Source organism: Prunus avium, chromosome 8 (assembly GCF_965620075.1).
Source record: "Prunus avium chromosome 8, drPruAviu1.hap1.1, whole genome shotgun sequence".
NCBI classification, from domain to species: domain Eukaryota; kingdom Viridiplantae; phylum Streptophyta; class Magnoliopsida; order Rosales; family Rosaceae; genus Prunus; species Prunus avium.
Window position 1 is genome coordinate 37,256,640 of NC_142291.1, and position 26,563 is coordinate 37,283,202.

The 26,563-nt window shown below is 37.9% G+C and overlaps 3 protein-coding genes and 1 non-coding gene across 8 annotated transcripts; 1 reads left to right on the top strand and 3 right to left on the bottom strand.

Annotated features, from left to right (window-relative positions):
* Positions 1-378: 378 nt before the first annotated feature.
* Positions 379-8,325, bottom strand: PRP39 (Tetratricopeptide repeat (TPR)-like superfamily protein). 4 transcript variants are annotated; one of them, XM_021975616.2, is made up of 14 exons: positions 8,169-8,325; positions 7,065-7,543; positions 6,776-6,879; positions 6,053-6,282; positions 5,265-5,432; positions 4,164-4,527; positions 3,524-3,667; positions 2,575-2,727; positions 2,372-2,488; positions 2,108-2,188; positions 1,858-2,007; positions 1,059-1,364; positions 811-921; positions 379-688 (listed from the first exon to the last, which is right to left on the bottom strand). In XM_021975616.2, exons 2-14 carry the CDS (start codon positions 7,504-7,506, stop codon positions 572-574), a joined length of 2,487 nt encoding a protein of 828 aa, XP_021831308.1. In that variant the 5' UTR covers positions 7,507-7,543; positions 8,169-8,325; the 3' UTR covers positions 379-571. The 4 variants fall into 4 exon arrangements, with proteins under 4 accessions (XP_021831308.1, XP_021831309.1, XP_021831307.1 ...); XM_021975617.2 differs by having other exon boundaries at positions 379-685; positions 8,071-8,325; XM_021975615.2 differs by having other exon boundaries at positions 8,071-8,325.
* Positions 8,326-12,247: 3,922 nt separating this feature from the next.
* LOC148292677 (small nucleolar RNA R71) lies at positions 12,248-12,354 on the bottom strand. The gene has a single exon (XR_015827219.1). It is a non-coding gene; the product is annotated as a small nucleolar RNA R71 (small nucleolar RNA).
* Positions 12,355-22,152: 9,798 nt separating this feature from the next.
* On the bottom strand, positions 22,153-23,602 carry LOC110771344 (uncharacterized). 2 transcript variants are annotated; one of them, XM_021975634.2, is made up of 6 exons: positions 23,448-23,602; positions 23,290-23,313; positions 23,061-23,168; positions 22,883-22,978; positions 22,701-22,793; positions 22,153-22,609 (listed from the first exon to the last, which is right to left on the bottom strand). In XM_021975634.2, coding segments are annotated over exons 2-6 (585 nt in total). In that variant the 5' UTR covers positions 23,291-23,313; positions 23,448-23,602; the 3' UTR covers positions 22,153-22,322. The 2 variants fall into 2 exon arrangements, with proteins under 2 accessions (XP_021831326.1, XP_021831325.1); XM_021975633.2 differs by having other exon boundaries at positions 23,290-23,598.
* Positions 23,603-24,515: 913 nt separating this feature from the next.
* Positions 24,516-25,292, top strand: LOC110771320 (mitochondrial import receptor subunit TOM9-2). The gene has a single exon (XM_021975600.2). It carries the CDS (start codon positions 24,628-24,630, stop codon positions 24,937-24,939), a length of 312 nt encoding a protein of 103 aa, XP_021831292.2. The 5' UTR covers positions 24,516-24,627; the 3' UTR covers positions 24,940-25,292.
* The last annotated feature ends 1,271 nt before the right edge of the window (positions 25,293-26,563 follow it).

Below are 26,563 nucleotides of genomic sequence, written 5' to 3' on the forward strand. Positions count from 1 at the left end.
AAACATGGAACATGGATGGAATGTTAATGGAGGAACTGATTTCCAAAGGGTCACTGTCAATCACACCATAACGTGAGGAGTTGGGCAAGTCTGATTTTCCACCACCTAAATAAGGCAAAGAGATTACCGGCCCACAAAAAGCTAAAAGAAGAAGGTAAACAGAAATTTGCTTTCAACAAGGAAAGGCTGCTGGTTTTCAAGATTCCTTTCCTAGTTTTTTTCTAATTTATTGAAATGAAATGACACCTTACATGTTAGAACCATTTTGTTTTGTCTTGTTTGAAGTTGGAGGAACGATGGATCTGAAAATTTGTAGGATTTCAGTAAGCAACAAATAAATAGCATTGTTGAAGATCGAGAAATTTCTACGCGAAAAAATGTTAGAAAATAATTATCTAAAATACATTTGCCATACACGACTAGAACTGATCACTAACTCCTGTCTCTTCAAAAATCTTTGTTAGCTACAAACCAATGTTCCCCAAAACAACCTTAAGTATCAATCGGGTTCTGTGAGAAAAGGAGAAAATTAGATTACATGGGCAAAATATCGCAGGCTAGTCCTGCCACCTCAGTAGTAAGTCCCATAATACGCCTGAGGCACTGAAGCAGGTTGCGGAGCCGGTGCTGTAGCTGCCGCTGCTGCTGCCACGGTTGGCTGTGCATAACTTTGTGGAGGGAAGGCCTGCTGAAATTGCAACTAAACTATCAGCTCAGAAAACAAATGGGAGGGGCAAAGTAGAAAAGAAAGCAAAAGAAAACGAGAAGAACGAAAAACAAATGAAAAGATATCAATAATGTGTTGTATACCTGAGCAGGATATGTAGAGGGATAAGCACCATAAGCAGCAGTCTGTGGCGTCGTTGCAGGCATTTGTGGATTGGCATAGCCACTTCCATAACCACCATATGCATTGTATGGCTATTAAGAGAAAATTTGAATAAACTGATCAGATAAATAATTTTGTTTAATAGAAATGTGGACCAAATCCAATTTTGAAGCCAAATTTCTATCTGGAGACATCTCTCCCTACTAAATGCATCACGTCAGAAAACTACCTGTTGGGTATAACCAGGGGTCCACTGTTGTCCCTGTGTAGCTTGCGTAGCTGGTGGCCAAGCTTGCGGCTGTACACCATAACCAGCTGGCCACTGGCTTTGTGCACTTGGATATGCTCCCATGATAGACTGGGCAGGCGAAGGAACGCCAGAGTAAGACTTTGCCATCTTTACTTTGTCGGAAGATAAAAAGTCCTCAGCTTGACGTTTTTTCTCTGACATGCTGCTCCTATGAGGTAAGAAGAGCTTGGCATGGCGATCCTCGGCCTTCTTTATAGACTGCGCATCTCCAAAGAGATTAATAAACTGCAAAATCATTTCCAAGCACATCAGAATTTGAGGCCAAAATCCAAGAGAAACAGAAAATTTGTGTTCAAAGGCACAAAGGACAAATGGAAATTAAGATATTAAAGAAACAACTAAGATATTTCATCACTGGCTGAACATCGCACGCACTCAGATGGTTATAAAGCAGCACAAGACTTCCAAATAAAACTCACAAAAGCAGACCAAACCTCAAACCTTTCCACTTCCAGAGGAAGTCTACTACTCCTCCAGAACAAAAACATCAGAGACTCCTCCAGTTAACAAAAAACAGGGTCAATATTAACCTCCCGAGCTTGACCAACATAGAAACTCTTAGGCACTTTACATATTCCCTTGAGTTTCAAGAGTGTAATGTGTGAATATGAGAGAGAGGATCCGGTCAAAAATCATGTAACTCAACTCAAGGAGTACGGTTTTATATATAAACACCTCTTTGAATATTCATCTTCAAGAAAACATAAAATATATATACCTCCAAATAGATACTAGATAGCTCTTCTCTGTCGGTAACACTCGCGAAATTGGGGTTTTCTGAGCTGGGCTCTATGAACTTCACAACCAACGAATCTAAGTAATCAATTTTCTTTGGCAGTGGCTGAATTGATTCAAAATGTATCAGAGCCTGCATGTAGAATTAATGAAAAACGTGAAATTAGTTTAATTTCTAAGAGAGAAAATGGGAATACATACATATAATGCAGAGAGAGAGAGAGAGAGAGAACCTCAAGTAGTGGTTTTGACAACTGTACATGCTCAAGCGCTTCAACTACAATTTCTCTAGCTTTTTCAGCATTCAAAGATACCTAGGAACAAATGAAAAGAAAAAGCAACGAGATACGAAAACATTTAGTTCACAGATGCATATCCTAAAATGGCACAAAAAATTCAAGGATGCATATCATAAAAGTTCATCTAGTTCACTTGAATTAAGTTAAGTAATTTTGGCAGTAATCCATAAAAAAGACAGACATTAACTAACAACTTACCAGGTATGTGAACCGAGAGTACTGAGCAAACAACATGGGTAATGTCTGTGAATGCTCTTTTCCTTTTTCAATGGCAATGGCCTGTTCATATAAAGAGTAGGCAGCCTCCACATTTCCCTGTGAAAAATAAAGAAACAATCAGGTTCAAACATGCAACATGTGTAAGGAAACTGGTAAGGTTCAACTTGTTTATATCATCTCACCAAGCGGTGTTCCATGTTTGCATGCTTTGCGATTGCTTCAAGAAGCCCAGGTGAAATTTCAGAATGTACAAGTTGGTAGGCAGCCTGAGCACCAGGTATATCCCCACTCTGCTCTTTGAACCGACCAGCAAAAAGGTGAATCTCTGGTTTTCTCTGCCATTTCAAGACAAACAAGTCATACATTAAACATTCCCAGAGAAAAAGAAATATTCCTCAATCAAGTGATAACATAAAGGAGGCAAGCTCCAAAATGTAATATAGCAATATCAACTCCATACATTACTCTACTTAAATCAGCATATGGTAATACACCCTCAAATTCAATATAAGACAAGTGCAACCCATGTGCAAGGCTGATAATCTGAAACAAAAAGGTCCCTGTTATCTATCTGTATATAATATAATGGGGGGGTGGGGGGGGGGGGGGGGGGGGGGGGGGGTGTAAACAGATTCCCCGTTCCTCATCCAGGAAAGGTAAGGGTTACAAACTTAACAGAGGGGGAAAAGCAGGAAAAGAAGGGCATGGAAAAATGTTTATCATATACTGTAACAATCAAACTCCTTTTGAGAGTTCAATATTGAATAATCTACAACAGTTTCAACACTTGAAATATAAGTTCACACTCATGTTTGTAACTGTGACAGGTCAATATAAACTCCGTTCTAGACAAAGAAACTTGGGGAATTCATGCACAACAGTGGACTTCATAACCATCTCAAAGACAACTTCCAAACTTCAACTCTCGACACAATCTATCCCATTAACTAGATTTTTTTTTTTTTTCCACTAACCAAACTACTTACAAGTATTCAAGATAGATGAGAAAAAAGCAAGGCATGGTTTTTATTATCATTACTTTCAAAATAAACAGTTATAGAAGCTCATTCATCTCTTAGCTCTAGATGTCAAAGTTGATAGCATACATGAAAATAAATTACAAGGACCAACCTTCACAAAGACCTGGGTTGCACGAGCAAGAGCATTATTGGCAATATCCAAACTTCCAACGGCTTCCATACAAAGAACATATCGAATCCAGTATTCAGGATAATTTGCGCAAGCAATTAGGCATCTTTCATATAACTTGACCACCTGATTCACAAAAACAGAAAGCTAATTACAAAAAGGTGCATTCATACACCACAATAGTAACCAATGGATAAACAAAACACAAAAGAGATATGCACAAGAAATACTCCATTAGTAGAACAGAGAGGCCCCTCAAATAGGAAAGGAGGGACCCTCCTTGCCTGACAGACAGATGGTTAGGAAGATAAGAAGATACCTGCATGCATAACATTGGAACTTTAAAAATAATAAAATTTACTAACAAACACATCATGAACCTAGAACGTGCACTGACAAATGAGGGTTTGAAATACTTAGCCTCGAAGAAACCAAATCGAAGGCCCATGCTTTAGTCTCAGTTCAAATTCCCGTTTTAAAAGTTGCTTCATCCAACGATTTAGCCAATAAAGCATATGATGCAGCAAATATTACTTAACTGTGAGTTACTGTATAACAAGCAGGATAACTAAAAACTACAGGCCATAAAATCAAAAAAGGAAACCAAACTCACTGAAAATACCTTGTTAAAGTCGCCTTCCCTTTCTATAAAGTCTAGGTAGTTGTTCCAATTTTCAAGCTCTGCAACATTGAGGGGCCGCACATGAAAGTACGGCCTCCTAATAGCTGTTTCAAAACTAATGATCTTAGAATCGAACTCTTTAGCTTTCTTATACATCTCTTCTCTAATGGTGATATACTTCTCCAACTCCTCTGCCTCTGTTAAGCCAGCACTTACAGGTTTAGGAGACTGTTCTGCAACATCAGATCCAACCTCTTCACCATTTACTTGGTCACCACCCTCCGAATGTGCACCTGCTGCAGCTGCAGCTTCTTCAGCAGTCCTCAATTCTGAGAGTGGCCGACTTCCCGCTAACTCCTTAAAGCTGTTAAAACCATTGGCACCATGAATACAAACCCATTTTCAATATTATGCATGAGATGTTGCACTATCCACATAAATATTTATACACATAAAAGGACATTTAAAACTATGCATGTCAAAGCACTCGTACAATTGTAGTGCATCCTGTATACTGTTACAAAAATCACAAATGATGACACGCATTCCTAAATTTATGAAAAGTAGAATACAAAAGGGCTCTTGTGGAGGTCGTGTGGCTTGTATTTGAACACCTTTAAAGTATTAGGGTTACTCGCATGCATGGAGCATACATTAACTATGGTCATACATCCTGGGACGACAAATTTGGAATCAGACACTCCAAACAAAATTGAAACAAAAAAGATGTGATGTTCAATGCAAACGGTAGAATAGATAGAAATATTTTCCTAAGTTCTTCACTAAATTTCAGGATTTTGCATATGCATATACTCCAAACAATGTTAGACTTATTCATGGATGAGTACATGATATAAAAAGCACGGGGAAGAAATGTATCACGCATACAGATAAAAGCAGTCCCCTACTTTATGAGGCAAACAATTCAGAAACCATCAACAAGAACAGGCAATCACCTCTGGCATAATTTTCAACGCAATACTAGGCATGGAAAACCCAATTATGATAACCAAAAAATAAAAAACAAAGAAATATAAAAAGATAACCCCAGTGTAGATTTATAAATATAAACAAACATGTAAATTTGCAAGGAGTCATCACCTGTTGAAATACCGATCCAGTTGTTGATTTGGATTCTCTAATATTCGTGAATAGATCATGGCAAGGCGGCCCCACTCCTGCTGCATGTACTCATATTCTATGTACTTATCCCAGAGAGGAAAAGACAAGTAATCCGTTCCAACATAAGCTAATCCTCGCTCAAAAAGCCTGAAAGACCATAAAAAAGGAAGTATTGTGATGAGAAGAGTACAAGTATCAATACATATGAGTTAAAGACATCCATGAAAGGGAGACACCGGCACAATTCACTCTAACACCATATGACACTTCTAAACGCTGCATTTACCTTCCTGAAATAAACCATACTATGTCCGTCAAATGGAGCAGTGATAGAGGCCATCTAAGCCATTAACTGGACGAGATCTTCTCAGCAGCAATTTGCATAATGATGCACTTCAGAGTGTCAAAGTTAAATAGAGCCATAATTCATTGACTAAATTACTAAGATGCACGTCTTCATGGTATGGGAGATTGAATGGATATTTGAGGCCAAAAAATGGTATCAGATCCTTATAAACACAAAACGAAACAAAAAGCTACACTAGTACAGCAGCCTCAAAATCAAGGGATTGCACATCAGAAAAGGATTTCTAAAGTGCATTCCCATCAAACCTTTCCGTAATACATGTGAAGAACCACTGTTGCAATCATACTGAAATGATGTTAGAAAGCAGGAACACCAGTTCCTTGCAACTGAGAAAAGCATGCAGTCATAAACTACCAAAACAAAGACCAACAATAAGAATGCATAAATGAACAGCTATTACCTTCTAACAGTGTCTGGATCTCCATATGTGCTTATGGCAAATATGCAGTAATGCAACCAGATGTCAACTGAATAGGTAACACCTTGAACTGCTCGTTCGAAAACCTCCACAACTTTATCCATAGAACCTAGACGTGCCTCATGATCCGCATACTTTTTCCAATAACCATAACACAAAGGAAACTCTGCTAAAAACGCATCATAAACTTTTTGAATTTTCAGTATGTTATCCTGCATAAGAATGTTGAGCAAATGTTAATTCCAAAGAGGTGCTAGATGTTAAATACAAATGAAATTCAAATAGACAATGAATTATGAAAGCAAGAAGTGGTGACAAAACAGTAACCAACAAGACCTACAGTAATAACAATTAGAGTCACTATAGAAAAAACAAAGAAGAAAGGAACATATGCATTCGAAGGTATCTGCTTTCATATATCCACTTATGCAAATCCATGGGAACGTCATGGCATACTAAGAGAACTGATCTCACATAATATCTAAGAACATATACAAGGCACTATTAAGTTCACCATTCTGCAATCTCAGATGACCCATACTTGAATAAAGAGAGTTTCTCACAAGGCACTATTAGGTTCATAATTCTACAACACCCATGAAAATCCCACTGCCATCTCTTGATGTGCTTACGTTGGGGAAAAAGTGAAACAGGAACATTCAACCATATGCTTCGTCTAATGACTCAAAATTCAAGCTAACATACCTCTGCAACTTTCTCTGTCTCTTCAATTAAAGCAGTCCAGGCATTAAAATCCAAGGAATCAGCTCTCACAATGTTCCAGAGTCTATCTTCTTCGGCAGACATAGCTTGGGCCAAAGAAATAAATAAATAAATAAAAGAAAAAATGTAAAAAGTTAAATGAAGTGAATCCAGATTTTCAGACGCATAATCTATAAGGAGGAACAAAATAGCAAACAGATCAAATCATATGGTCAATGGTAAAGTTGTCAAGCGGCTAAACAAAAGTCAACAAAAAAGAGAAATAGCATACCAGAACCATCTCCAAATTGTTGTACATCAACAGATCCAGCCACATTATCTGAAGCATCTCCATTATCAACAGATGAAACAGTTCCTGTTCCAGAAGCAGCAACACCATTCACAGAAGAATCATAACTAGCAGCATGAGATGACTCCATGGCTTCATTTTCATTACCAGCAACATTCCCACTAGCATCTGTCACTCCAACAGATGGTTTAGTCTCGTATGTCGTGTAACTATCTGATTGTTGAATGTGAGAATTGGGATCCGCAGAATATGCATCTGCAGGAGCAGCAGAAGTAGAAAACTCTGTGGTATCCTTAGAATGCAAGGCACTAGTATCAGGAGCAATATTTGAGTTGGCATCAGTGTAGCCCGTCGTGGTATATCCTGCTGATGTATATCCCATCACTGCAGATGTTTGAGCAACAACTGTCTCACTATCCCCCATACTTGACGATCAAATTTTTGCTTTAGTATCGTGCAAACTGCGAGAATATAAACAATAAACTTATAAGCTCTTCAACAATTGAGACAGCAAGAGTGGCACACTTAAATACATCTCTCACTAACAGTTTGGACAGAACAAGTATGCAAATAACCCTTTCATGACTTCAATCTAATCAATCCCAACAACAAGAACCCAATCCATATAAATGTGGTGGGGGAAACGAAGGTTAGGTTCATTGCATTGAAATTTACACTTTATATTGGATAGGATAAATAAAAAATTCAAGTAATCTCGATGAATTTTAACAATTTATATGAATTCTCCCTTTCCCAATAAACAATAATATGTTACACCACTCTTTAATTTCATAATCGAAATTTTAATTTTCTAAGAGAACCTAAAACAAGGAACTGTACCAAATTTAAGTGTGTTTTATATCCAATCTACATACGTGACCACTAAGGCCACTAACTCATTGAAGATTAAAGAGATTATAGTCAAATTAAAGAAGCAAAGCACAGACTATACGCTTAGCAGCAAATCAAAAAAGACGAGAAACCTAACCAGGATTAAGCCTAGGGTTTGGCAGGATAAACCCTAATTCGAAAGCGCAACAAAGAAGGAAGGCGAACGGCGGTGAATGGAACTCGCAGAGGAGGTACCTGAGGCCAGAGACGGCGTCGTTTTCGATAGAGTTCAGCTCAGCTTCGAGGAAGATGGAGATTTTGAAGCCTTTGAGTAAAAACTTTTTGGTGGTAAAACGAAACAGCAGAAGAGAGAGAACAGAGGAAACTTGAAGCGGTGGTAGGCGTAGGGCAGGTGACTCTTTTTATTTTCTTTTTCTTAATTTATTCGTTTCTTTTTAATGACGTGGAGCTTTTCTTGAATGTTGGATTTGGGCTGTGCAGATGATGATGCCTGGGCTTTGATCAGGCCCGTCCAAATTTTGTGGATAAAGACGTATAGGCATTTTGTGAATGACCATAGCCCAATCCAAAAATATAAGCACACTGCTTCCCTGTAAGGAGGCATTTCTGCTTTCTAAAAATCACAGTTTAACACAAATGCAAAAATAATTCATCAAAAGCATAAAAGAAAAATCAATACACACATGTCAAACTGTGATTAGAAATATGGCGGATAAAATTTACCATATTATTTGTTTAATCGTGTCGAAAAATTGTCACCCTTAATTGCAATTGAGATTGTGGAATTACATATGGAGGAGAAAATGTAAGCGTATGGATTTTGTATTTTTATTTTGGCTTCCATTGACAATTTTGTAATAGGACAATCATTGTATTTTCTCAAGCTTTGGTTTAGATTAAGAATTACATCTCTAGGTATTCTTATATGGCTACATGATGAACAACAATGGGTTTGACAAAAGGTAAATTTTGCATTGCATAACATTGCATTTTCTAACTTCCTGAAGATTATGACTAATCATTTTTCCTTCGTATGACTAGTCAACCTTAGCCTTAGTAGGATTTCCAGCTCATTGTTTCCAGTTGGATTCTACGCATCTATTTTGTCCTATTCTGTGAAATTCCATGTTGTCTTGTACGATTCTAACTTAGGAATTTTTGCGTAAAATCCAATGCATTCCTCATTTGGTAGCCCTGACTTTGGAAGGCAAGTTTTGGAAAGTTTCTTTGCAAACTTTCACTTCTTCCTCAAGAGTAACCTTCATATTTTTCATCTTTGAGTTTTCCAAATTTTTTCTTTTTGAAAACTGCATTTGAAATATGAAAACCTCATCTTGCTAGATCAAATCCTCTCTCATATATATCTAGGTTAGATTCAAGATTGATTTCTTCTAGAGTATGGTTTCTTGAAGAAATTGGTCATCTTCTCTTTGAATCCAAATTTCGTTTTTGTCTGTGTTGGAGCTAGCTAGCTGGTGCCATAGGATGAATGAGCTGAAGAAGGAGCTGTCATTGCCATGAAGGACCAAGTTGCTGGTTTTGCTAAACTGGAGAAGAAGATTGCACAAGGAAAGGTATAGCTCATCTTCCTAAATAGACCTAGAATTTGTTGAGTTTGCTAGTGTTTCTTTGTAATAATCTTTTTGCTTAATGGATTGCCTGGTCGGTTAATGACCCCCAGTTTTTCCCAATTGTGGGTTTCTGGGTGAACAAATTTCTGGTTTGCATCTCTTAAATTTTCTGGGTTTGTGTTCTTGACAGTTGACTAGTCATCACATATATTTCTGGGTTCATGTTCTTGTGGTTGACTAGTCATCATTTTATGCTGTCTGATGCTTACTTGATTATGATGCTTTCACACACTTTCATCATAGTCGTTGCTAGCACAGGGGATGCCTAGATTGATGGGTCCTTCTGAGTGCCTAGGTTGTCACTAGTAATTCTCTAGGCTTGCAGGTACATATTGATATGCTCTGTATATGTTCTTGGTTGTGATTATTCATGTCAGACAGTTGACTAGTCATAAGAGTATTGGTCAATGTCTAAAGTGTGTGAAGTTTGTTGTGGTTTTGTTTGAGTGTCATTTAATTTACCCCTCGTCACCTAAGTGTCAATTTCAATTGGTATCAGAGTGTCAACTCTTAACATAAATAGAGAGATCATTTGGGTGCTAATTGGTATTAGGTGTGTAGATATGGAAATTGATCAAATTTCTCTTTGCATTTGATAAGTGCATTATTTCCTATATTTTTATACCTCTTTTATTTGGTTTTTGTAGGGAAAGTTAATTAAAAAGAGCATTATTACCTTACTTTCCTTATTTTCAGCGATTCTGCGCTCTTGGAAGGATTTCAACTGAAAATCAACTTTTCGAATGAATTTTAGCACAAGGCCAATTGGAGAAGAAATCTAAGGCATTGAAGATCATTGTATCAAAGTTTCATAATTTTCTACCAAGCCAAATGCTCCAGACTTGCAAGTCAAGACAGCCTAAGTTGAAATCCCGTCAGAACTGCACTGCTGTTGAAGATTGAAGATTTGAAGACCTTTCCGATTTTTCCTAGTGGCGTGTAATATATGCTTGGAAAGCTTAGAGATAAAGCTACGTTTCTCATATTTTTCCAGAATTTACTAGGAATTGGAACGACCTCAAAACGTGCGTGCAAGATGGCTGACGTGTTTCCAAGTCAAAGAAGGATTCTTTCCTAATTTGTTTCCTTAATTGTTTGGGATTTTGTTTTACTTTAGGAGAGTTTTTCCAGACCTTTTAAGAGTAGGGTTTAGTTGTTTTACACTATATAAGGTCACCCTAAGGATCTCTTTAGATCATCCTCCCATATACCATACTTTTCCACCAACTTTCATACACCCAAAGAAACATCAGAGAGAGCCAAGGATTTGCTGCTGCACTACTTGAGGAGCTTTCGAAGGTGTTCCTGTGGAGACTCCGAAGATCAAATTCATCTGCCAAATCGGTTTTATGACAATAATTCTCTTGTTTATCTTTTCTTTTGTCATGAACTAATTATCCTTGCTAGGGCTACGATGTAGCCTAACCATGAATACTTAATTTTTATAGTTATATTAATTTCTTATTACTATTCCATATTGAGTATTTGTTACTGTTCTTAATGCTTTGAATATCTGGCCAATATTTAATTGATTTGATGATCCAAGCGGAGACCGAGAGGAGATGTTTGGTGTTTGCTTCTTGTAACAAATACCATGACTTGAATGAGTGCTCGAGAGGGACTAACATGACTCATGCAGTTTTCTTGCAGGTTCTCATATAACTTAATGGGTTCTTGATTTTCTAAATCTGTTGCTCGAGAGAGAATGGGTTGTTAATTAAGAATACTTTTGGTTGAGCCCGAGAGGGGATATCGAATGAATTAGGAGAAACCAACTGTCAACATGGATAGTAATTAGGGTTAATTGGCTATAAGAATTAAGTGGAATTGGTTATGGTGAAATCGGATGCTCTAGTGTCTCATCATCTTAATTTTCTATCATTAATTAAATTGCTATTTTTCATAATTGTTTTAGGTTACTTAAATCAATCAATCTTCTTAATCAATTGTTCAGATAAACTTTTGAATTAATCATAATTGGTAATTAATAGGAAATTACAGTCTTCGTGGGAACGATACTCTACTTATTTCTTTATTACTTGTGCGAATTGTGCGCTTGCAATAATTTCACAACAAGTTTTTGGCGCCGTTGCCGGGGACTGTTTTATTTTCTTTTAATATCAATATATTTTAATTCTGAGTTTAATTTGAATTTCTTCTTTTTGTTTCAGGTACTTTGATCCGTGTATGCACCGTTCTCGTACCCTAGAACTCATACCACTTGACCCAGAAATCGAACGTACGTTTCATAAGCGGAACAAAGGAAACAAAAAGCACACTTTGGTGGAACCACCATCCACACATATGGCGGAGGAAGCAGAAAGAGCAGTGAGGGAATTTGGCCCCCCAATGGCAACTCCCTCAGCGATCCGACGTCCTTCTATTGCAGCCAACAATTTTGAGATCAAGCCAGCCATGATCACCATGCTGCAGAATTCATCCGTATTTTGCGGTCTGCCGAATGAAGATCCAAATATACATCTTGCGATATTTTTGGAGATTTGTGACACATCCAAGTTCAATGGGGTATCTGACGACGCGATTCATTTAAGGCTATTCCCCTTCTCTTTGAAGGATAAAGCCAAGCTTTGGTTACTGTCACAGCCACAAGACTCCATCCGTACTTGGGATGATTTATCCAAGAAATTCCTTGCTAAATTTTTCCCACCAGCCAAAACTGCAAAATTCCGACAAGATATTATGTCATTCGCTCAGTTTGATAAGGAGCCTTTATATGAAGCCTGGGAACGATTCAAAGATTTATTGCGCAAGTGTCCTCACCATGAGCTACCAACTTGGATTCAAGTTCAGACTTTCTACAATGGGTTGAGTCAAACAAGTAGGACACTAGTTGATGCAGCTGCTGGAGGGGCTTTAATGGCAAAAACGGCTACTGAAGCATTTGAATTATTGGAGACCATGGCGTCCAACAACTACCAATGGCCGAGTGAGAGAATGAATCTGAAGCCAGCTGGAGTCTTGGAAGTTGATGCTATGGCTTTGCTAACAGCACAAATTTCTAACCTTACTAAAAAAGTTGATTCTTTAAGTGTTAATGCTATAAACACTAATACTAATTTTGGTTGTGAATTTTGTGCAGGCCCTCATCCAAGTTCAGAGTGCACCACAGGGAACCCATTCGCGTCCGCTGAGCAAGTCAATCAGGTTGGAGAATTTAATCGATCAAGGAATAATCCTTATTCCAATACATACAACCCCGGTTGGCGAAACCATCCAAATTTTTCATGGAGCAATACTCAGAATGTGCAGAGACCACCACCTGGCTTTCCAGCTCAAGAGAAGAAAGTAAATTTGGAAGATGCGCTTACTCAGTTGACTATGTCTACCACCCAATTTATGACTGAAACAAAAACCCAATTTCAGAATCAGAGCGCTTCTATTCGGAATTTGGAGGTGCAAGTAGGCCAACTCGCTAATGTATTGAGTGGAAGAAATCAAGGAGTATTTCCAAGCCAGTCCGAAGTTAACCCGAAAAATCAAGAACAAGCAAAGGCAATCACTCTTCGTAAAGGGAAGCAAGTGAATACAGCGGTCGACTTGGAAAAAGAAGCATCAGAGAAAGAACAAGAAGCCAAGAAGTCTGCGGCGGAAGTGGGACATGCATTTTCACCGCCAATCACCACCACAGAAAAATCCCAAGAAGAAGAAAATTCTACACCAATTCCTTCTCCTCCATTGAAGCCATATGTCCCACAAATCCCTTTTCCGCAGAGGTTGAGGAAAAATAAAATTGATGGGCAATTTTTAAAATTTTTGGAGATGTTCAGGAAGTTGCAGATCAACATTCCTTTTGCTGAAGCTTTGGAACAAATGCCAAGTTATGCGAAATTCATGAAAGACATTCTCTCCAAGAAAAGGAAATTTGGAGAGCACGAGAAAATCCAACTGACAGAAGAGTGCAGTGCCATCCTACAACGGAAGCTTCCACCAAAACAAAAAGATAGAGGGAGTTTTAAAATTCCATGCACTATTGGAAATAATTTCTTTGAAAGAGCTTTATGTGATTTGGGTTCTAGCATTAATTTACTACCTTTATCTGTTGCTAAAAAGATTGGTATTGGTGAAATTAAACCCACTACAGTTTCTTTGCAGATGGCGGACAGATCAATCACATACCCAGACGGAATTATTGAAGATGTTCTAGTAAAGGTTGATACACTCATATTTCCGGCGGATTTTTTGGTTTTGGATATGGAAGAAGATTCTGACACACAACTAATTTTGGGCCGCCCGTTCCTGATTACTTCACGCACTCTGATTGACGTAGAAGAAGGGTTACTAACTTTGAGAGTTGGGAATGAAAAAGCGACATTCAAAGTTTTTGAAGAAATTAAATTTCCAAGAGAAGCGGAGGATTGTTTTCGCATGGAATTAGTTGATAAAATTGCTTCCGACACATTTGAAAAGGAGAATCCGAGCCACCCATTGGAATCTACTTTGGTCCATGCTGCTACCCCCCAAGATGACAACCCCATGGTTGCCGAATATGCCTTGTATTTGGATGCATCACAACCGTACAACCCAAGGCAAAGGAATCAGTTCGAACCACTAGGAGCGGCACCTCCTAAGGCTGCACCTTCTGTGATTGCTGCACCTACACTCACTCTGAAGCCATTGCCAACGCATTTGAGGTATGCTTATTTGGGAACTTCTGAAACTTTACCAGTTATTATTGCTGCAAATTTGAGTGAAACTGAAGAAGAAAAAGTGTTACGGGTTTTGCGAAAACATAAAACTGCAATTGGGTGGACAATCGCTGACATCAAGGGTATTAGCCCTTCTATGTGTATGCACCAAATACTAATGGAAGAAGAGCATAAGCCATCCGTGGAGCATCAACGCCGATTGAACCCCAACATGAAAGAAGTGGTTCGTGCAGAGGTATTAAAATTGCTTGATGCGGGTATTATTTACCCTATATCTGATAGTAGTTGGGTGAGTCCTACACAGGTTGTGCCAAAGAAAGGAGGGATGACTGTTGTAAAAAATGAAAATAACGAGTTAGTCCCGACAAGAACTGTTACAGGATGGAGAGTCTGCATAGATTACAGGAAATTGAATTCTGCAACCAGAAAAGATCACTTCCCGTTGCCTTTTATTGATCAAATGCTAGAAAGACTTGCTGGGCATGCTTATTACTGTTTTCTAGATGGATACTCAGGGTATAATCAAATCCCTATCGCGCCTGAAGACCAAGAAAAAACGACCTTCACATGTCCATTTGGCACTTTTGCCTATCGTCGTATGCCTTTTGGGTTATGTAACGCTCCTGCCACTTTTCAGCGTTGTATGATGAGCATTTTCTCTGACATGGTGGAGCAATTTATTGAGGTATTTATGGATGACTTCTCTGTTTTCGGTTCATCTTTTGATTCTTGTTTGGATAATTTGGCATTGGTGTTGGCAAGATGTGAAGAAACCAATTTAGTTCTCAATTGGGAAAAATGCCATTTTATGGTACAAGAAGGGATTGTGTTGGGGCATAAAATTTCAGCTAGAGGTATTGAGGTTGACCGTGCAAAAATTGAGACCATAGAAAAGCTGCCACCCCCTTCTACAGTGAAAGGAATTCGAAGCTTCTTGGGACATGCTGGGTTTTATCGTCGATTTATTCAGGATTTCTCAAAAATTACAAAGCCTCTTTGCAAATTGTTATTGAAGGATTCTGAATTTAACTTTAATTCAGAATGTTTGGAGGCATTTAATTTATTGAAGGAGAAGCTCACCACTGCACCAGTCATTATTGCACCTGATTGGGAATTACCATTCGAGATTATGTGTGATGCAAGTGATTATGCTATTGGAGCTGTCTTGGGTCAACGGAAGAATAAATTACTACATGTGATTCACTATGCAAGTCGTACATTGAATGATGCCCAAATGAATTATGCCACTACGGAAAAAGAATTGTTGGCAGTGGTATTCGCATTGGATAAATTTCGTTCTTACTTATTGGGTGCGAAGGTGATTGTGTATACGGATCATGCGGCTTTGAAATTTTTGCTTGCCAAGAAGGAAGCAAAACCAAGACTAATCCGATGGGTTCTATTGCTTCAAGAGTTTGATATTGAAATTCGAGATAAAAAAGGGTCTGAGAATGTGGTGGCCGACCACCTCTCTAGGCTAGTCCGTGCGGATGAAGTTATAGAAGATGTTGCACCCATCTTAGAGACATTCCCTGACGAGCAACTATTTTCCATCACTTCTGAAAAAGAATTCATCAATCCCTGGTATGCAGACTTTGTCAATTATTTAGCTTGTGGTATTCTTCCCCCTAATATGTCTTTTTATCAGAAAAAGAAATTCCTTTCATTGGTTAAACATTATTATTGGGATGATCCATATTTGTGGAAGCACGGTCCTGACCAAGTTATACGAAGATGTGTACCTGAGACAGAGATGGTTGACATATTATTGCATTGTCACACTTTGGCATGTGGAGGCCATTATGGTGCTTCCAAGACTGCGGCCAAGGTTCTACAATCTGGGTTTTTCTGGCCTACTCTGTTTAAAGATGCTCAAGACTTTGTTGCGAGGTGTGATCCATGCCAACGTACTGGAAATATCTCTAGTCGAAACCAAATGCCCTTGAATAATATTTTGGAGGTTGAATTGTTTGATGTTTGGGGTATTGACTTCATGGGTCCGTTTCCGGTCTCGTATGGGAATTTGTATATTTTGGTTGCAGTGGATTATGTATCAAAATGGGTCGAAGCGGCTGCCTTACCCACTAATGACGCCAAGGTTGTGGTTAGATTTCTACGAAAGAATATTTTCACACGGTTTGGGGTCCCTCGTGCAATTATTAGTGATGGAGGTACGCATTTTTGCAATCGTCAATTTAATTCTCTTCTTGCAAAATATGGCATTACCCACAAAGTGTCCACTCCCTACCATCCGCAAACTAGTGGGCAAGTTGAAGTTTCGAATAGGGAATTAAAGAAAATCTTGGAAAAGACGGTGAATACCTCTAGGAAAGATTGGTCATTGAAATTGGATGATGCACTATGGGCTTATAGGACGGCATTCAAAGCACCAATTGGGATGTCACCATATAGACTTGTTTTTGGGAAAGCATGCCACCTTCCAGTGGAATTGGAGCATAAAGCATTTTGGGCTATTAAAACGCTCAATTTTGACATGAGTTCGGCGGGTGAGAAAAGGAAGTTACAATTGAATGAGTTAGAGGAACTTCGGAATGAATCCTATGAGCATGCGAAAATTTACAAAGACCGTACAAAGAAGTGGCATGACAAGCACATCTTGAAGAAGGAATTTTATGTGGGTCAAAGCGTTCTCCTCTACAACTCACGGTTGAAACTTTTTCCTGGTAAACTTCGCTCTCGTTGGTCTGGGCCATTCACGGTATTAACAGTGTATCCTTATGGGACAGTTGAAATCAAGAATGGTCGTGATGGTACAACGTTCAAAGTTAATGGCCATCGACTCAAACCATATGTGGCCACCGCATTCCTTGATGAGGAGACCACCGTCCTCCTCGATGATCCCAAGTAAATGCATCCAAAAGTCGGGCTATTGACTCTAAACTAAGCGCTTGTTGGGAGGCAACCCAACTAGGTACCTTCGTTCCTTATCTTTTTAATTTTTCGTTTGTGTGCTTCTCGCGTTCATTACTTTTACTATTCTCTGTCCTTACTTTTATTTTCATTTTAAACATTGAGGACAATGTTTGGTTTAGGTTTGAGGTGGGTAACATTCGTTTTATTTTAATTTTTTTTTTTTTCGTTTTTAGTCTTTTTCGAGTCATGCAAAACATTGGTGTTTATGTTTCGATAATACTGTTTTAATCTGTAATGGATTTGAAGATTTGGCCCGCGCTGCCTTCTTCAGTTTTTTGTGCTGAATCCAGCCATATAAGGCCCGTAATTTTCTGACTTTTCGTTTGGAATTTATAGCTATTTTTCTGAACAGGGGTCTGGAACTGGAATTTTTCTGCGATTCAGTACTGTTTTCTGTTTTCAACATCAGTTTTCATGAAGTTCTACTTTGTTTTCTGGTATTTTTTCTAAAGAGAAGTTGTGCGTTTGTTTGTCTATTTTCTGAGCATATAAGGCTTGTCAAAATCTGTGCAATGCTTTAAGAGATAATTGTTGAAAACTGATCTAAGGTCGAAATTGAAAAGAAGCAGTTTTTGTGAAATATAAATTCTAGTTAAAGTTATCACTTTTCCTTGCTAATAGAGATGTATATGTCATGTTTTGATCATGAATGCTTTACTAACGTGTTGCCATGAAGGGTTATTGCATTATAATCTTTGCACTTCACAATACCATATTCGTAATATTTTGGTGGAAAAGGTTGCTATGCTCGAATGACTATGGAATATTAGTGGAGACTACCTTTGTGAGATAATTGAGCCAAAAGCCATTCTTTGAGAAGGGTTTTATTGTTTCTACTCTTAAACACTCTTCGATTTTGTTCTTAATTAGTTTGCTCTCATTAGGTTTGTATTGGATACTAAAGAATTCTCTTATTTTTGTAGGTGCGTCGCTTCCAAGTTGGATGGACCATGAGAGATGATGTTAGGCTATGCATGTTTTCACCCTCTAAAAGACCTTTCATCCTACCCTTTTGTGTGCGTCATTAGCCCCTTTGTAACCAAACACTTAGCCTTTCTTTCACCACCCTTATTATCTATGACCTATACAACCCGTTTCTAAGCCATACCTTATAGCTTAGGATGTGCCAAAGTGATGAAAATAAGAAGGTTGAGCTCTACACCAAAGAATTGGCGTGTACCGAGGTGTTTGTGCAAAATTGCAAGAAGAAGAAAAAAAAAAGTATAAGAAAAGACGAAAGAAAAAAAAAGTATTTTGCAATTCAAAAGAGTAAAAGTTCAAAATCACTCCAAATGGAGTAGGAAATATGCACAATTCCTGGACGCTGAATACTACAAAATGTCAAAAGGAGCTGGCCGTGTATGTGATCGTGAATAATGCTTTGGTATGTCCTAAGTTTTTGTTATTCCTTTCCTTTCTTTCATACCCCAAGCCTAGCCTTTCATTACAACCTGAGTAGAAGACCTAACTGATCTTTTGGGAAATCTTGCTTGGAGGTGAGGTATGTACTCTAGTTCTTAGTATTTGATTCTTTTCATGAGACATTATTTTCAGAAATTTCCATTCTTCAAGCTAAGCATATGTGTTAATATTTGATTTCCATTACATAACTTCATACACATATGTGACATTTGAGTGTAAGCCTAGGATTCCGAGAGAAAAAATAGAGTGATATCCGGTGAGGGATAGAGTCAAGGCGAAATAATTCCATGGCATTCGAGTGTGGTTATCTTTAAGCTTGGATGTTATGACTTTTGGTATTACACGTTACACTATGATGCAATTATACTCAAAGTGGCATAGCTTTAGTGATGCAAATGTGATTGGCATGCATTGGTTTTTATTAGCTTGTTTAAAGTGGTGCCTTTAACGACTTTGTTTTGCAGTTAAACGTTTGTGGGTATCGTAACTGGTAAACCCTCAGGAGACACAACTCCTCCTACTAGGGACACCTAGAGGTTTAACGGCTTGTGGCACATGCTAAGTGCCATCGAGTTTACCTGCGAAAGTGGTTTAGTTAGTTTTTCGTTTTGTTTTTATTTTTTGTTTCTAATTTTGCTCGAGGACTAGCAAAAGATAGGTTTGAGGTAGTTTGATAAGTGCATTATTTCCTATATTTTTATACCTCTTTTATTTGGTTTTTGTAGGGAAAGTTAATTAAAAAGAGCATTATTACCTTACTTTCCTTATTTTCAGCGATTCTGCGCTCTTGGAAGGATTTCAACTGAAAATCAACTTTTCGAATGAATTTTAGCACAAGGCCAATTGGAGAAGAAATCTAAGGCATTGAAGATCATTGTATCAAAGTTTCATAATTTTCTACCAAGCCAAATGCTCCAGACTTGCAAGTCAAGACAGCCTAAGTTGAAATCCCGTCAGAACTGCACTGCTGTTGAAGATTGAAGATTTGAAGACCTTTCCGATTTTTCCTAGTGGCGTGTAATATATGCTTGGAAAGCTTAGAGATAAAGCTACGTTTCTCATATTTTTCCAGAATTTACTAGGAATTGGAACGACCTCAAAACGTGCGTGCAAGATGGCTGACGTGTTTCCAAGTCAAAGAAGGATTCTTTCCTAATTTGTTTCCTTAATTGTTTGGGATTTTGTTTTACTTTAGGAGAGTTTTTCCAGACCTTTTAAGAGTAGGGTTTAGTTGTTTTACACTATATAAGGTCACCCTAAGGATCTCTTTAGATCATCCTCCCATATACCATACTTTTCCACCAACTTTCATACACCCAAAGAAACATCAGAGAGAGCCAAGGATTTGCTGCTGCACTACTTGAGGAGCTTTCGAAGGTGTTCCTGTGGAGACTCCGAAGATCAAATTCATCTGCCAAATCGGTTTTATGACAATAATTCTCTTGTTTATCTTTTCTTTTGTCATGAACTAATTATCCTTGCTAGGGCTACGATGTAGCCTAACCATGAATACTTAATTTTTATAGTTATATTAATTTCTTATTACTATTCCATATTGAGTATTTGTTACTGTTCTTAATGCTTTGAATATCTGGCCAATATTTAATTGATTTGATTATCCAAGCGGAGACCGAGAGGAGATGTTTGGTGTTTGCTTCTTGTAACAAATACCATGACTTGAATGAGTGCTCGAGAGGGACTAACATGACTCATGCAGTTTTCTTGCAGGTTCTCATAGAACTTAATGGGTTCTTGATTTTCTAAATCTGTTGCTCGAGAGAGAATGGGTTGTTAATTAAGAATACTTTTGGTTGAGCCCGAGAGGGGATATCGAATGAATTAGGAGAAACCAACTGTCAACATGGATAGTAATTAGGGTTAATTGGCTATAAGAATTAAGTGGAATTGGTTATGGTGAAATCGGATGCTCTAGTGTCTCATCATCTTAATTTTCTATCATTAATTAAATTGCTATTTTTCATAATTGTTTTAGGTTACTTAAATCAATCAATCTTCTTAATCAATTGTTCAGATAAACTTTTGAATTAATCATAATTGGTAATTAATAGGAAATTACAGTCTTCGTGGGAACGATACTCTACTTATTTCTTTATTACTTGTGCGAATTGTGCGCTTGCAATAATTTCACAACAGCATTCATGATGAGCTTGCTTTGTTTGTCAATAAATTTAGAAGGGTTGTCAAAGATGATAGGCAGAATGACCAGTCATACAGGGAACTTTGTGAAAAGTATGATATGCTTTTCAATGAAACCTGTAATTTCAAAAAACAGAATCACATGCTGGAACAAAAGGTCAAAAAACTTGATGAATAATTAGTATTTTAATATTTTAATTAATTTCAAAAATTACTTAATATATACTAATTAATTATTTTTTGGAATCTATTAAGTTTTGTATACAAAATTAGTTTGTTTAGTTTAAATTTTGTAATTAAGTAATATCTTAGACTTATATCATTTTGTGGACTTTTTTCATATGCAATTTCAGGATTCCCAACACAGCCTGCTTCTTCACATGTTATCAGAGTCCAGAATATGCGATGAAACTCTTTTCCTACTTAGTCACAATGATAAAGGTTCAACTATTTTAGGGACTATGTTTGAGGAATATGGGTTTGAAGTTTGGCAGGTCTCAACCATAATTTGTAGCCTTACTAATCTCCATGCATAAGCACATGATGCGTACTTTAAATATTGGAATCCTTCAAAATTTGGATTCTTGTTGTTTGAAGTTGGTTATGCTTAGGGTGTTAGAGAAGAACTATTGGTTAAGTGACTCCTTGTTTTGCTTATTCATCCATATATGAATTTGGTTCATCATCTTCATTATCTACTATTATCCTGTTATTATAGGAGTTGCAATTCCTCCTTTTTTTTTTCCGTATATTTAAAGAGTATAGCCGGGGTGGCTATACTCGTTAAATATATTCCGAATATTTTAAACGTAGATCCGCGCTCCATACTTTTAAAATATATTACTCAATAGGCTATATTTGAATTTTTATTGATTTTTTTCTCAACCCTTAAATTATATCTAACGGTAGTTGACCACAAATTCCTTGAACCATCGGATCGAGGAGAACGAGATTAAATTGTTGCCAGAAGCCAAGATTTGTTGTTTGATAAAAATAAAAGATGAAGAAAGACTGAGATTCATAGAATCATATTAACCACTAAAAGAGAAGGAAACCAATTCTAGCAACCGAAAAAGTGAAAGAGCACAAATTAGAAAAACTATTAAGGTCTGCGAAAAAGAAAAAGAAAATCAGATTATGCCTTTGCATTCAACCGACCGTGGGTGGCTTGAGTAACAACATGTCTACATATTTTCATCTGCTATGCCGGAGTTGGAGGTGCTGTGGCGGCGATGGGAGGAAGAACATGGTCATGATTTTCTGCTCTGAATGTGTTTTTATTTGAGTGAACTTTTATTATTTATTTTTTTAACATTTAGTTTTTTATTAAGTTAAATTAATATCTTATGTAGTAAAGTAAAAAAAAATAAAAAATTTACTCTCTTTTTTCAGCCCTTAGATTAGATCAAGGGTGGGTGACCACAAATCTCTTGAACCTAGGGTCCATGAAAACGGGACTGATAAACATATATATAAATTCTTGAAATTCATATACATCACACCTTAAGAAAGCTCACTTCATGAAAGAAACAGATCATTTGGCACATCCAAGTTGATCCAATGTGATATGTCGAACATTAAGTTGAAGTGAAACTTGGTTTTCTCATTCCAAGGCTTGCTTGCTGTTTCTCCATCATGGGTTTTTGAATTCTACTCTGCACAACCCCATTCTTTTTATCAACGCTTTGTTGGAGCCTTTTCGTCATGTTCATAGGCCTTGCTGCCTTCTTCACCTGACTTTGGACGATCTTGGGTTGCTGGGGCTTTTGGGCAGCTGCCACTTTCTCTTTTGTGTTATGCACTTTGACAGCCAAAGACTTTTTATCAACCAGCTTGTTTCTGCTTCCAATCATCCCATCATTTTCTGAAATGAAAACCAAAAATCGAAAAGTAAAACTTACTGTTATCTCATGAGCTACTAAATTTTGGTGTAAGGAAATCAGAAATGAAATTACCAGGGCTAGATAAGACGGCACGGGGACGAAGGATTGAACAAGCTCTAGCATCAGCTGGTTTTGCAGCCTTACCAGGATTTCTGCTGTTCTCTTCTGTCCTTGACAAGTATGTTTAATTTTTCAGATAAATGTGAATGTTAATTGAATGTTTGAGGGTAAACTTTGTTAAGGTTCAATCAAACCTTTGGATGAAGAAATGGAGTGTCCCCGTAGCTTGGAGACATAAGCCTTCTTGGTTATGGCAATTGATGGCGGAGAACAGCTTTGAATCTCCTTCCCTGCAAAAATATATATGTATTTGATATAGAATTTCAAATATTATAAGTTAGATGGAAACAGTTTGTTACTTTGAAATTTTACCAGGGACAGATTCATCAGAGGCATTTGTCAACAGCAATGTCCTGTGATGATTTTGGGGGGAAAAATAATCATCTTGTTCTTGTAGCCTCACCTTCACTTTAGGATACACTTCAAAATCCAAAAGAAGCAAAAGAAAATTACATTATATCACACACAAAACTAAGCTCATGAAAAAAAAACCCGAAAAATTAAAGAACAAAAAAAAAAAATATCTGATAGAATTACTCACTTTGTTGTTTTGTTGTTTGTGCTTCTACAGCCAAAAACAAAGATTGCCCACAAGTAGAATATGAGAATGTTAGAATTAGAGGGTTAACAGAAGGTTTGTTTAGAAAGCAAGAGACAAAAAGCTCAAAAGAAGAAAGGTAGGCATGGAAGAAGCCTCACTTTTTGGAATTTGCTGTCTGTTTTCAAATTTGAATGGCTTTGCCCTTTAAGCTTGGTTTCCTTGGAGAATGGGCATGGAGAGCCTGAAGAAATCTTTGTTGGGTTTTCAAGCATACAGTCAATCAAGTAACATGAGTTGGAGTCCGACACAAGTACATATGAGCGCATGATACCTGATAAACTGAATGATGCCATCTTCATATCTTGACTTGAAAACCAAGCAAGCAGAATTGATTCTTCTGTCACTGAGTGGCAGAATATGTGATGAAACCCTTTTCCTACTTAGTCACAATGATGAAGGTTTAACTATTTTAGGGGCTATGTTTGAAGTTTGGTATGTCTCAACCATAATTTGTAGTCTTACTCATCTTCATGCATAAGCACATGCCCTGTGCTTTAAATATTGGAATCCTCCAAAATTTGGATTCTTGCTGTTTGAAGTTGGTTATGCTTAGGGTGTTAGAGAATAACTATTGGTTAAGTGATCTCTTTGTTTTGCTTATTGATCCACATATGAATTTGGTTCATCTTCTTCATTATCTACCATTCTCCTGTTATTATAGGAGTTGAAATTCCTCCTCTTTTTTATTCGTATATATTTAAAGAGTATAGTCGTACTGCTATACATTCGAAATATATTAAAATTTAAAGGGTATAGCCGCACTGCTATAATCATTAAATATATTTGAATATTTTAATTGTATAGCCGCGTGGCTATACCTGTTAAATATATTAAAATATTTAAATAGTATAGCCAAGCGGCTATATTCGTTAAATATATTCGAATATTTTAATAGTACAGCCGCGCGGCTATACACATGCCATATATTCGAATATTTTAATAGTATAGCCGCGCGGCTATACGCATGACATATATTCGAATATTTTAATAGTATAGCCGCTCGGCTATAACGTTAAAATTTATATATTTGTGCAACCGAGTTGGGTTTAAGTATAGATCAGTTGAGCCCAATTATAAGTTGTGGACAGGCTCAAAGAACTCATGGGCCAACTACAATTCCAAGTCGTAAATAAAAAATCCAACGACATGTTGTTTTGCAGAAGTAAGACTTTCATGACATAGTCCACTCTCCAAACCCTCCTCCTTCCTTCCCCAGTGTAAACTCCCAGTCCATCCATCCACTCCCCAATCCACTCTCTCTCGCTCTCTCCCTCTCTAATGGCGGCTCAAGCTCGAAAAGGCGGCATCTCCCTCCCGGAAAGGCGAAACCCTAAGAAGGACGACGAAGGCGTGATCGCGAAGCTCTCGCAGTCCCAAGTCGTCGTTCGGGGCAAGCAGGCCGCAAACGACGCCGCATTCGTCACCAAGAAGCTCATGAAGAGCACCGGCAAGGCCGCTTGGATCGCCGGCACCACGTTCCTCATACTGGTTGTGCCATTGATCATCGCCATGGACCGTGAGCAGCAGCTGAACGAGCTCGAGCTCCAGCAGGCCAACATCCTCGGCACCTCAGCTCCGCCTCCTAAGTGATTTGGGCCAGGCCGGGTCGAGTCGGATACACCGGTACCTTCCCCTCTTTCATAACCATTCTGTATCGCTTTGGGTTGAGATTGGTGAACCTTTTTTGGGGAGGGCTTTCTATAATGGTTGCGTAATTTCCTAGGGTTAGTGAGATTCGATTCGGAATTGCAATAATTTCGAGAGTTTTAGTGTTTTCTTTTTGGGAGAATGGAAGTTCAATGAATTACTGAAATGCCTGACGGTGCATTTGTGTGTCTTATTTGGGCATGAACAGGTTTAGAGCTGAATTTGCTTCGATATTAGAAATATTTTTTGCTGGTTGGCTTAGTGTTTACTATTCATAATAATCACTTGTTGTTGTATGTGCTCTGTTTTGTTTAATTCATAGCTTTTAGAAGAATTTTCCCATGTACAAATGTAGTTGTCATGCTTGCAAATATTGGGATTTTTCTTCAGCAAATGTTGTTGTTGAGCACTATGCGTAAGAACCAGTGTTTTTATGCTGTGATTGTCTAAACTTTCATACGCCAAGCATCTTGGTGACGTGTGGCTTCTAATTTTATGGCGGCACTTTAGACTCTTCAGTGCCATGAGACTCTTGTTCTATGTTGGGGTGTTTCATTGGCCTTGGCACAGTTTGCAAATCTAGGGTGTTTCATGGTACAATATAGATAAGCCATATCCTTTTCTGGGCAGCTAGAACTTTGTTTTACGTTGATTCTGATCTGTACCATGCATTTTAAGAGTATATGGCATGGAGGGGGGCATTCTGGGGATGTCTTTCATCAGCCAGCCACCAAATCCTCTCTGGAAATGGTCGAGGGGTCTTTCATTTGGTCAAGATGATGGGCCAACACACACAGGTTTAGAATATATTCTATTAATCGAACCTTATTTATTTTGACTTCTGAGAGCTTCGTAGCATAGTTCTTTTGGTTTTGTCTGGATCAGTGACTATTTATGGGGTGATTGGTCATCGCTTTATTAGAATGTTCAGCGTAGTGCATGGACAATTGCAATTTCTTCTTGGTTTGGAAATACATGGTGAATTGTTTGAATTTGTTTCTTTGACAAACATCTTCACATCTTCTCCTTCCCTGACTTTCAGAAGTCAGCACTTACAGTATAGTAAAATTGTGGTTGTGGGGAGTTCATTAAGGTTCAAAACAATCAGTAGGCACCCCTTCACAGTTTTAAAGGTTTTGTGCTATGCATTATGACCCTTATACCTGTTGAATTCAACATGCTTGATTTTATCATTCGGAGTTGGTGGTATGGTGGCTATATATGGACAGATCTTCTTGTACGGGCCTCTCCATTTTTCAGTTTCAAAACCTTTGTTTGATCGGTAAGTGTAGTTGTAGCTGGTTTGGGTTTGCCAGACAGAATGATGATATGTGAGGGATGAAATATGAAGTGATTGGCTAGTGTACGTGTTCTAGGAGGTCTTGGCTTGCCAGTCAGAATGATGATATGGTGAAATATGAGATAGCAAGTGGTCGTTTAATAGAAGATTGCGAATTTAGGGCTTATTAGAACAGCATGGATGCTTTACTGGCTGTACAGTTTTATGACTGCGGAACTCATTGGTGTGACAGAGCTGGAACTTATGTTGGCATAGTCCAACTTGCGG

Excerpts from the sequence above, each read along its gene's own strand:
- PRP39 (XM_021975616.2), bottom strand. The coding sequence starts at position 7,506 with ATGGGGGATAGTGAGACAGTTGTTGCTCAAACATCTGCAGTGATGGGA. Across the intron at positions 2,189-2,371 it reads ACTCTCGGTTCACATACCTG|GTATCTTTGAATGCTGAAAA; the intron begins GTAAGTTGTTAG and ends ATTTGTTCCTAG. Across the intron at positions 922-1,058 it reads CCCCTGGTTATACCCAACAG|CCATACAATGCATATGGTGG; the intron begins GTAGTTTTCTGA and ends TTCTCTTAATAG.
- LOC110771344 (XM_021975634.2), bottom strand. Across the intron at positions 22,979-23,060 it reads CTCTGATGAATCTGTCCCTG|GGAAGGAGATTCAAAGCTGT; the intron begins GTAAAATTTCAA and ends ATATTTTTGCAG. Across the intron at positions 22,610-22,700 it reads TGCCGTCTTATCTAGCCCTG|AAAATGATGGGATGATTGGA; the intron begins GTAATTTCATTT and ends TTTTCATTTCAG.
- LOC110771320 (XM_021975600.2), top strand. The coding sequence starts at position 24,628 with ATGGCGGCTCAAGCTCGAAAAGGCGGCATCTCCCTCCCGGAAAGGCGA.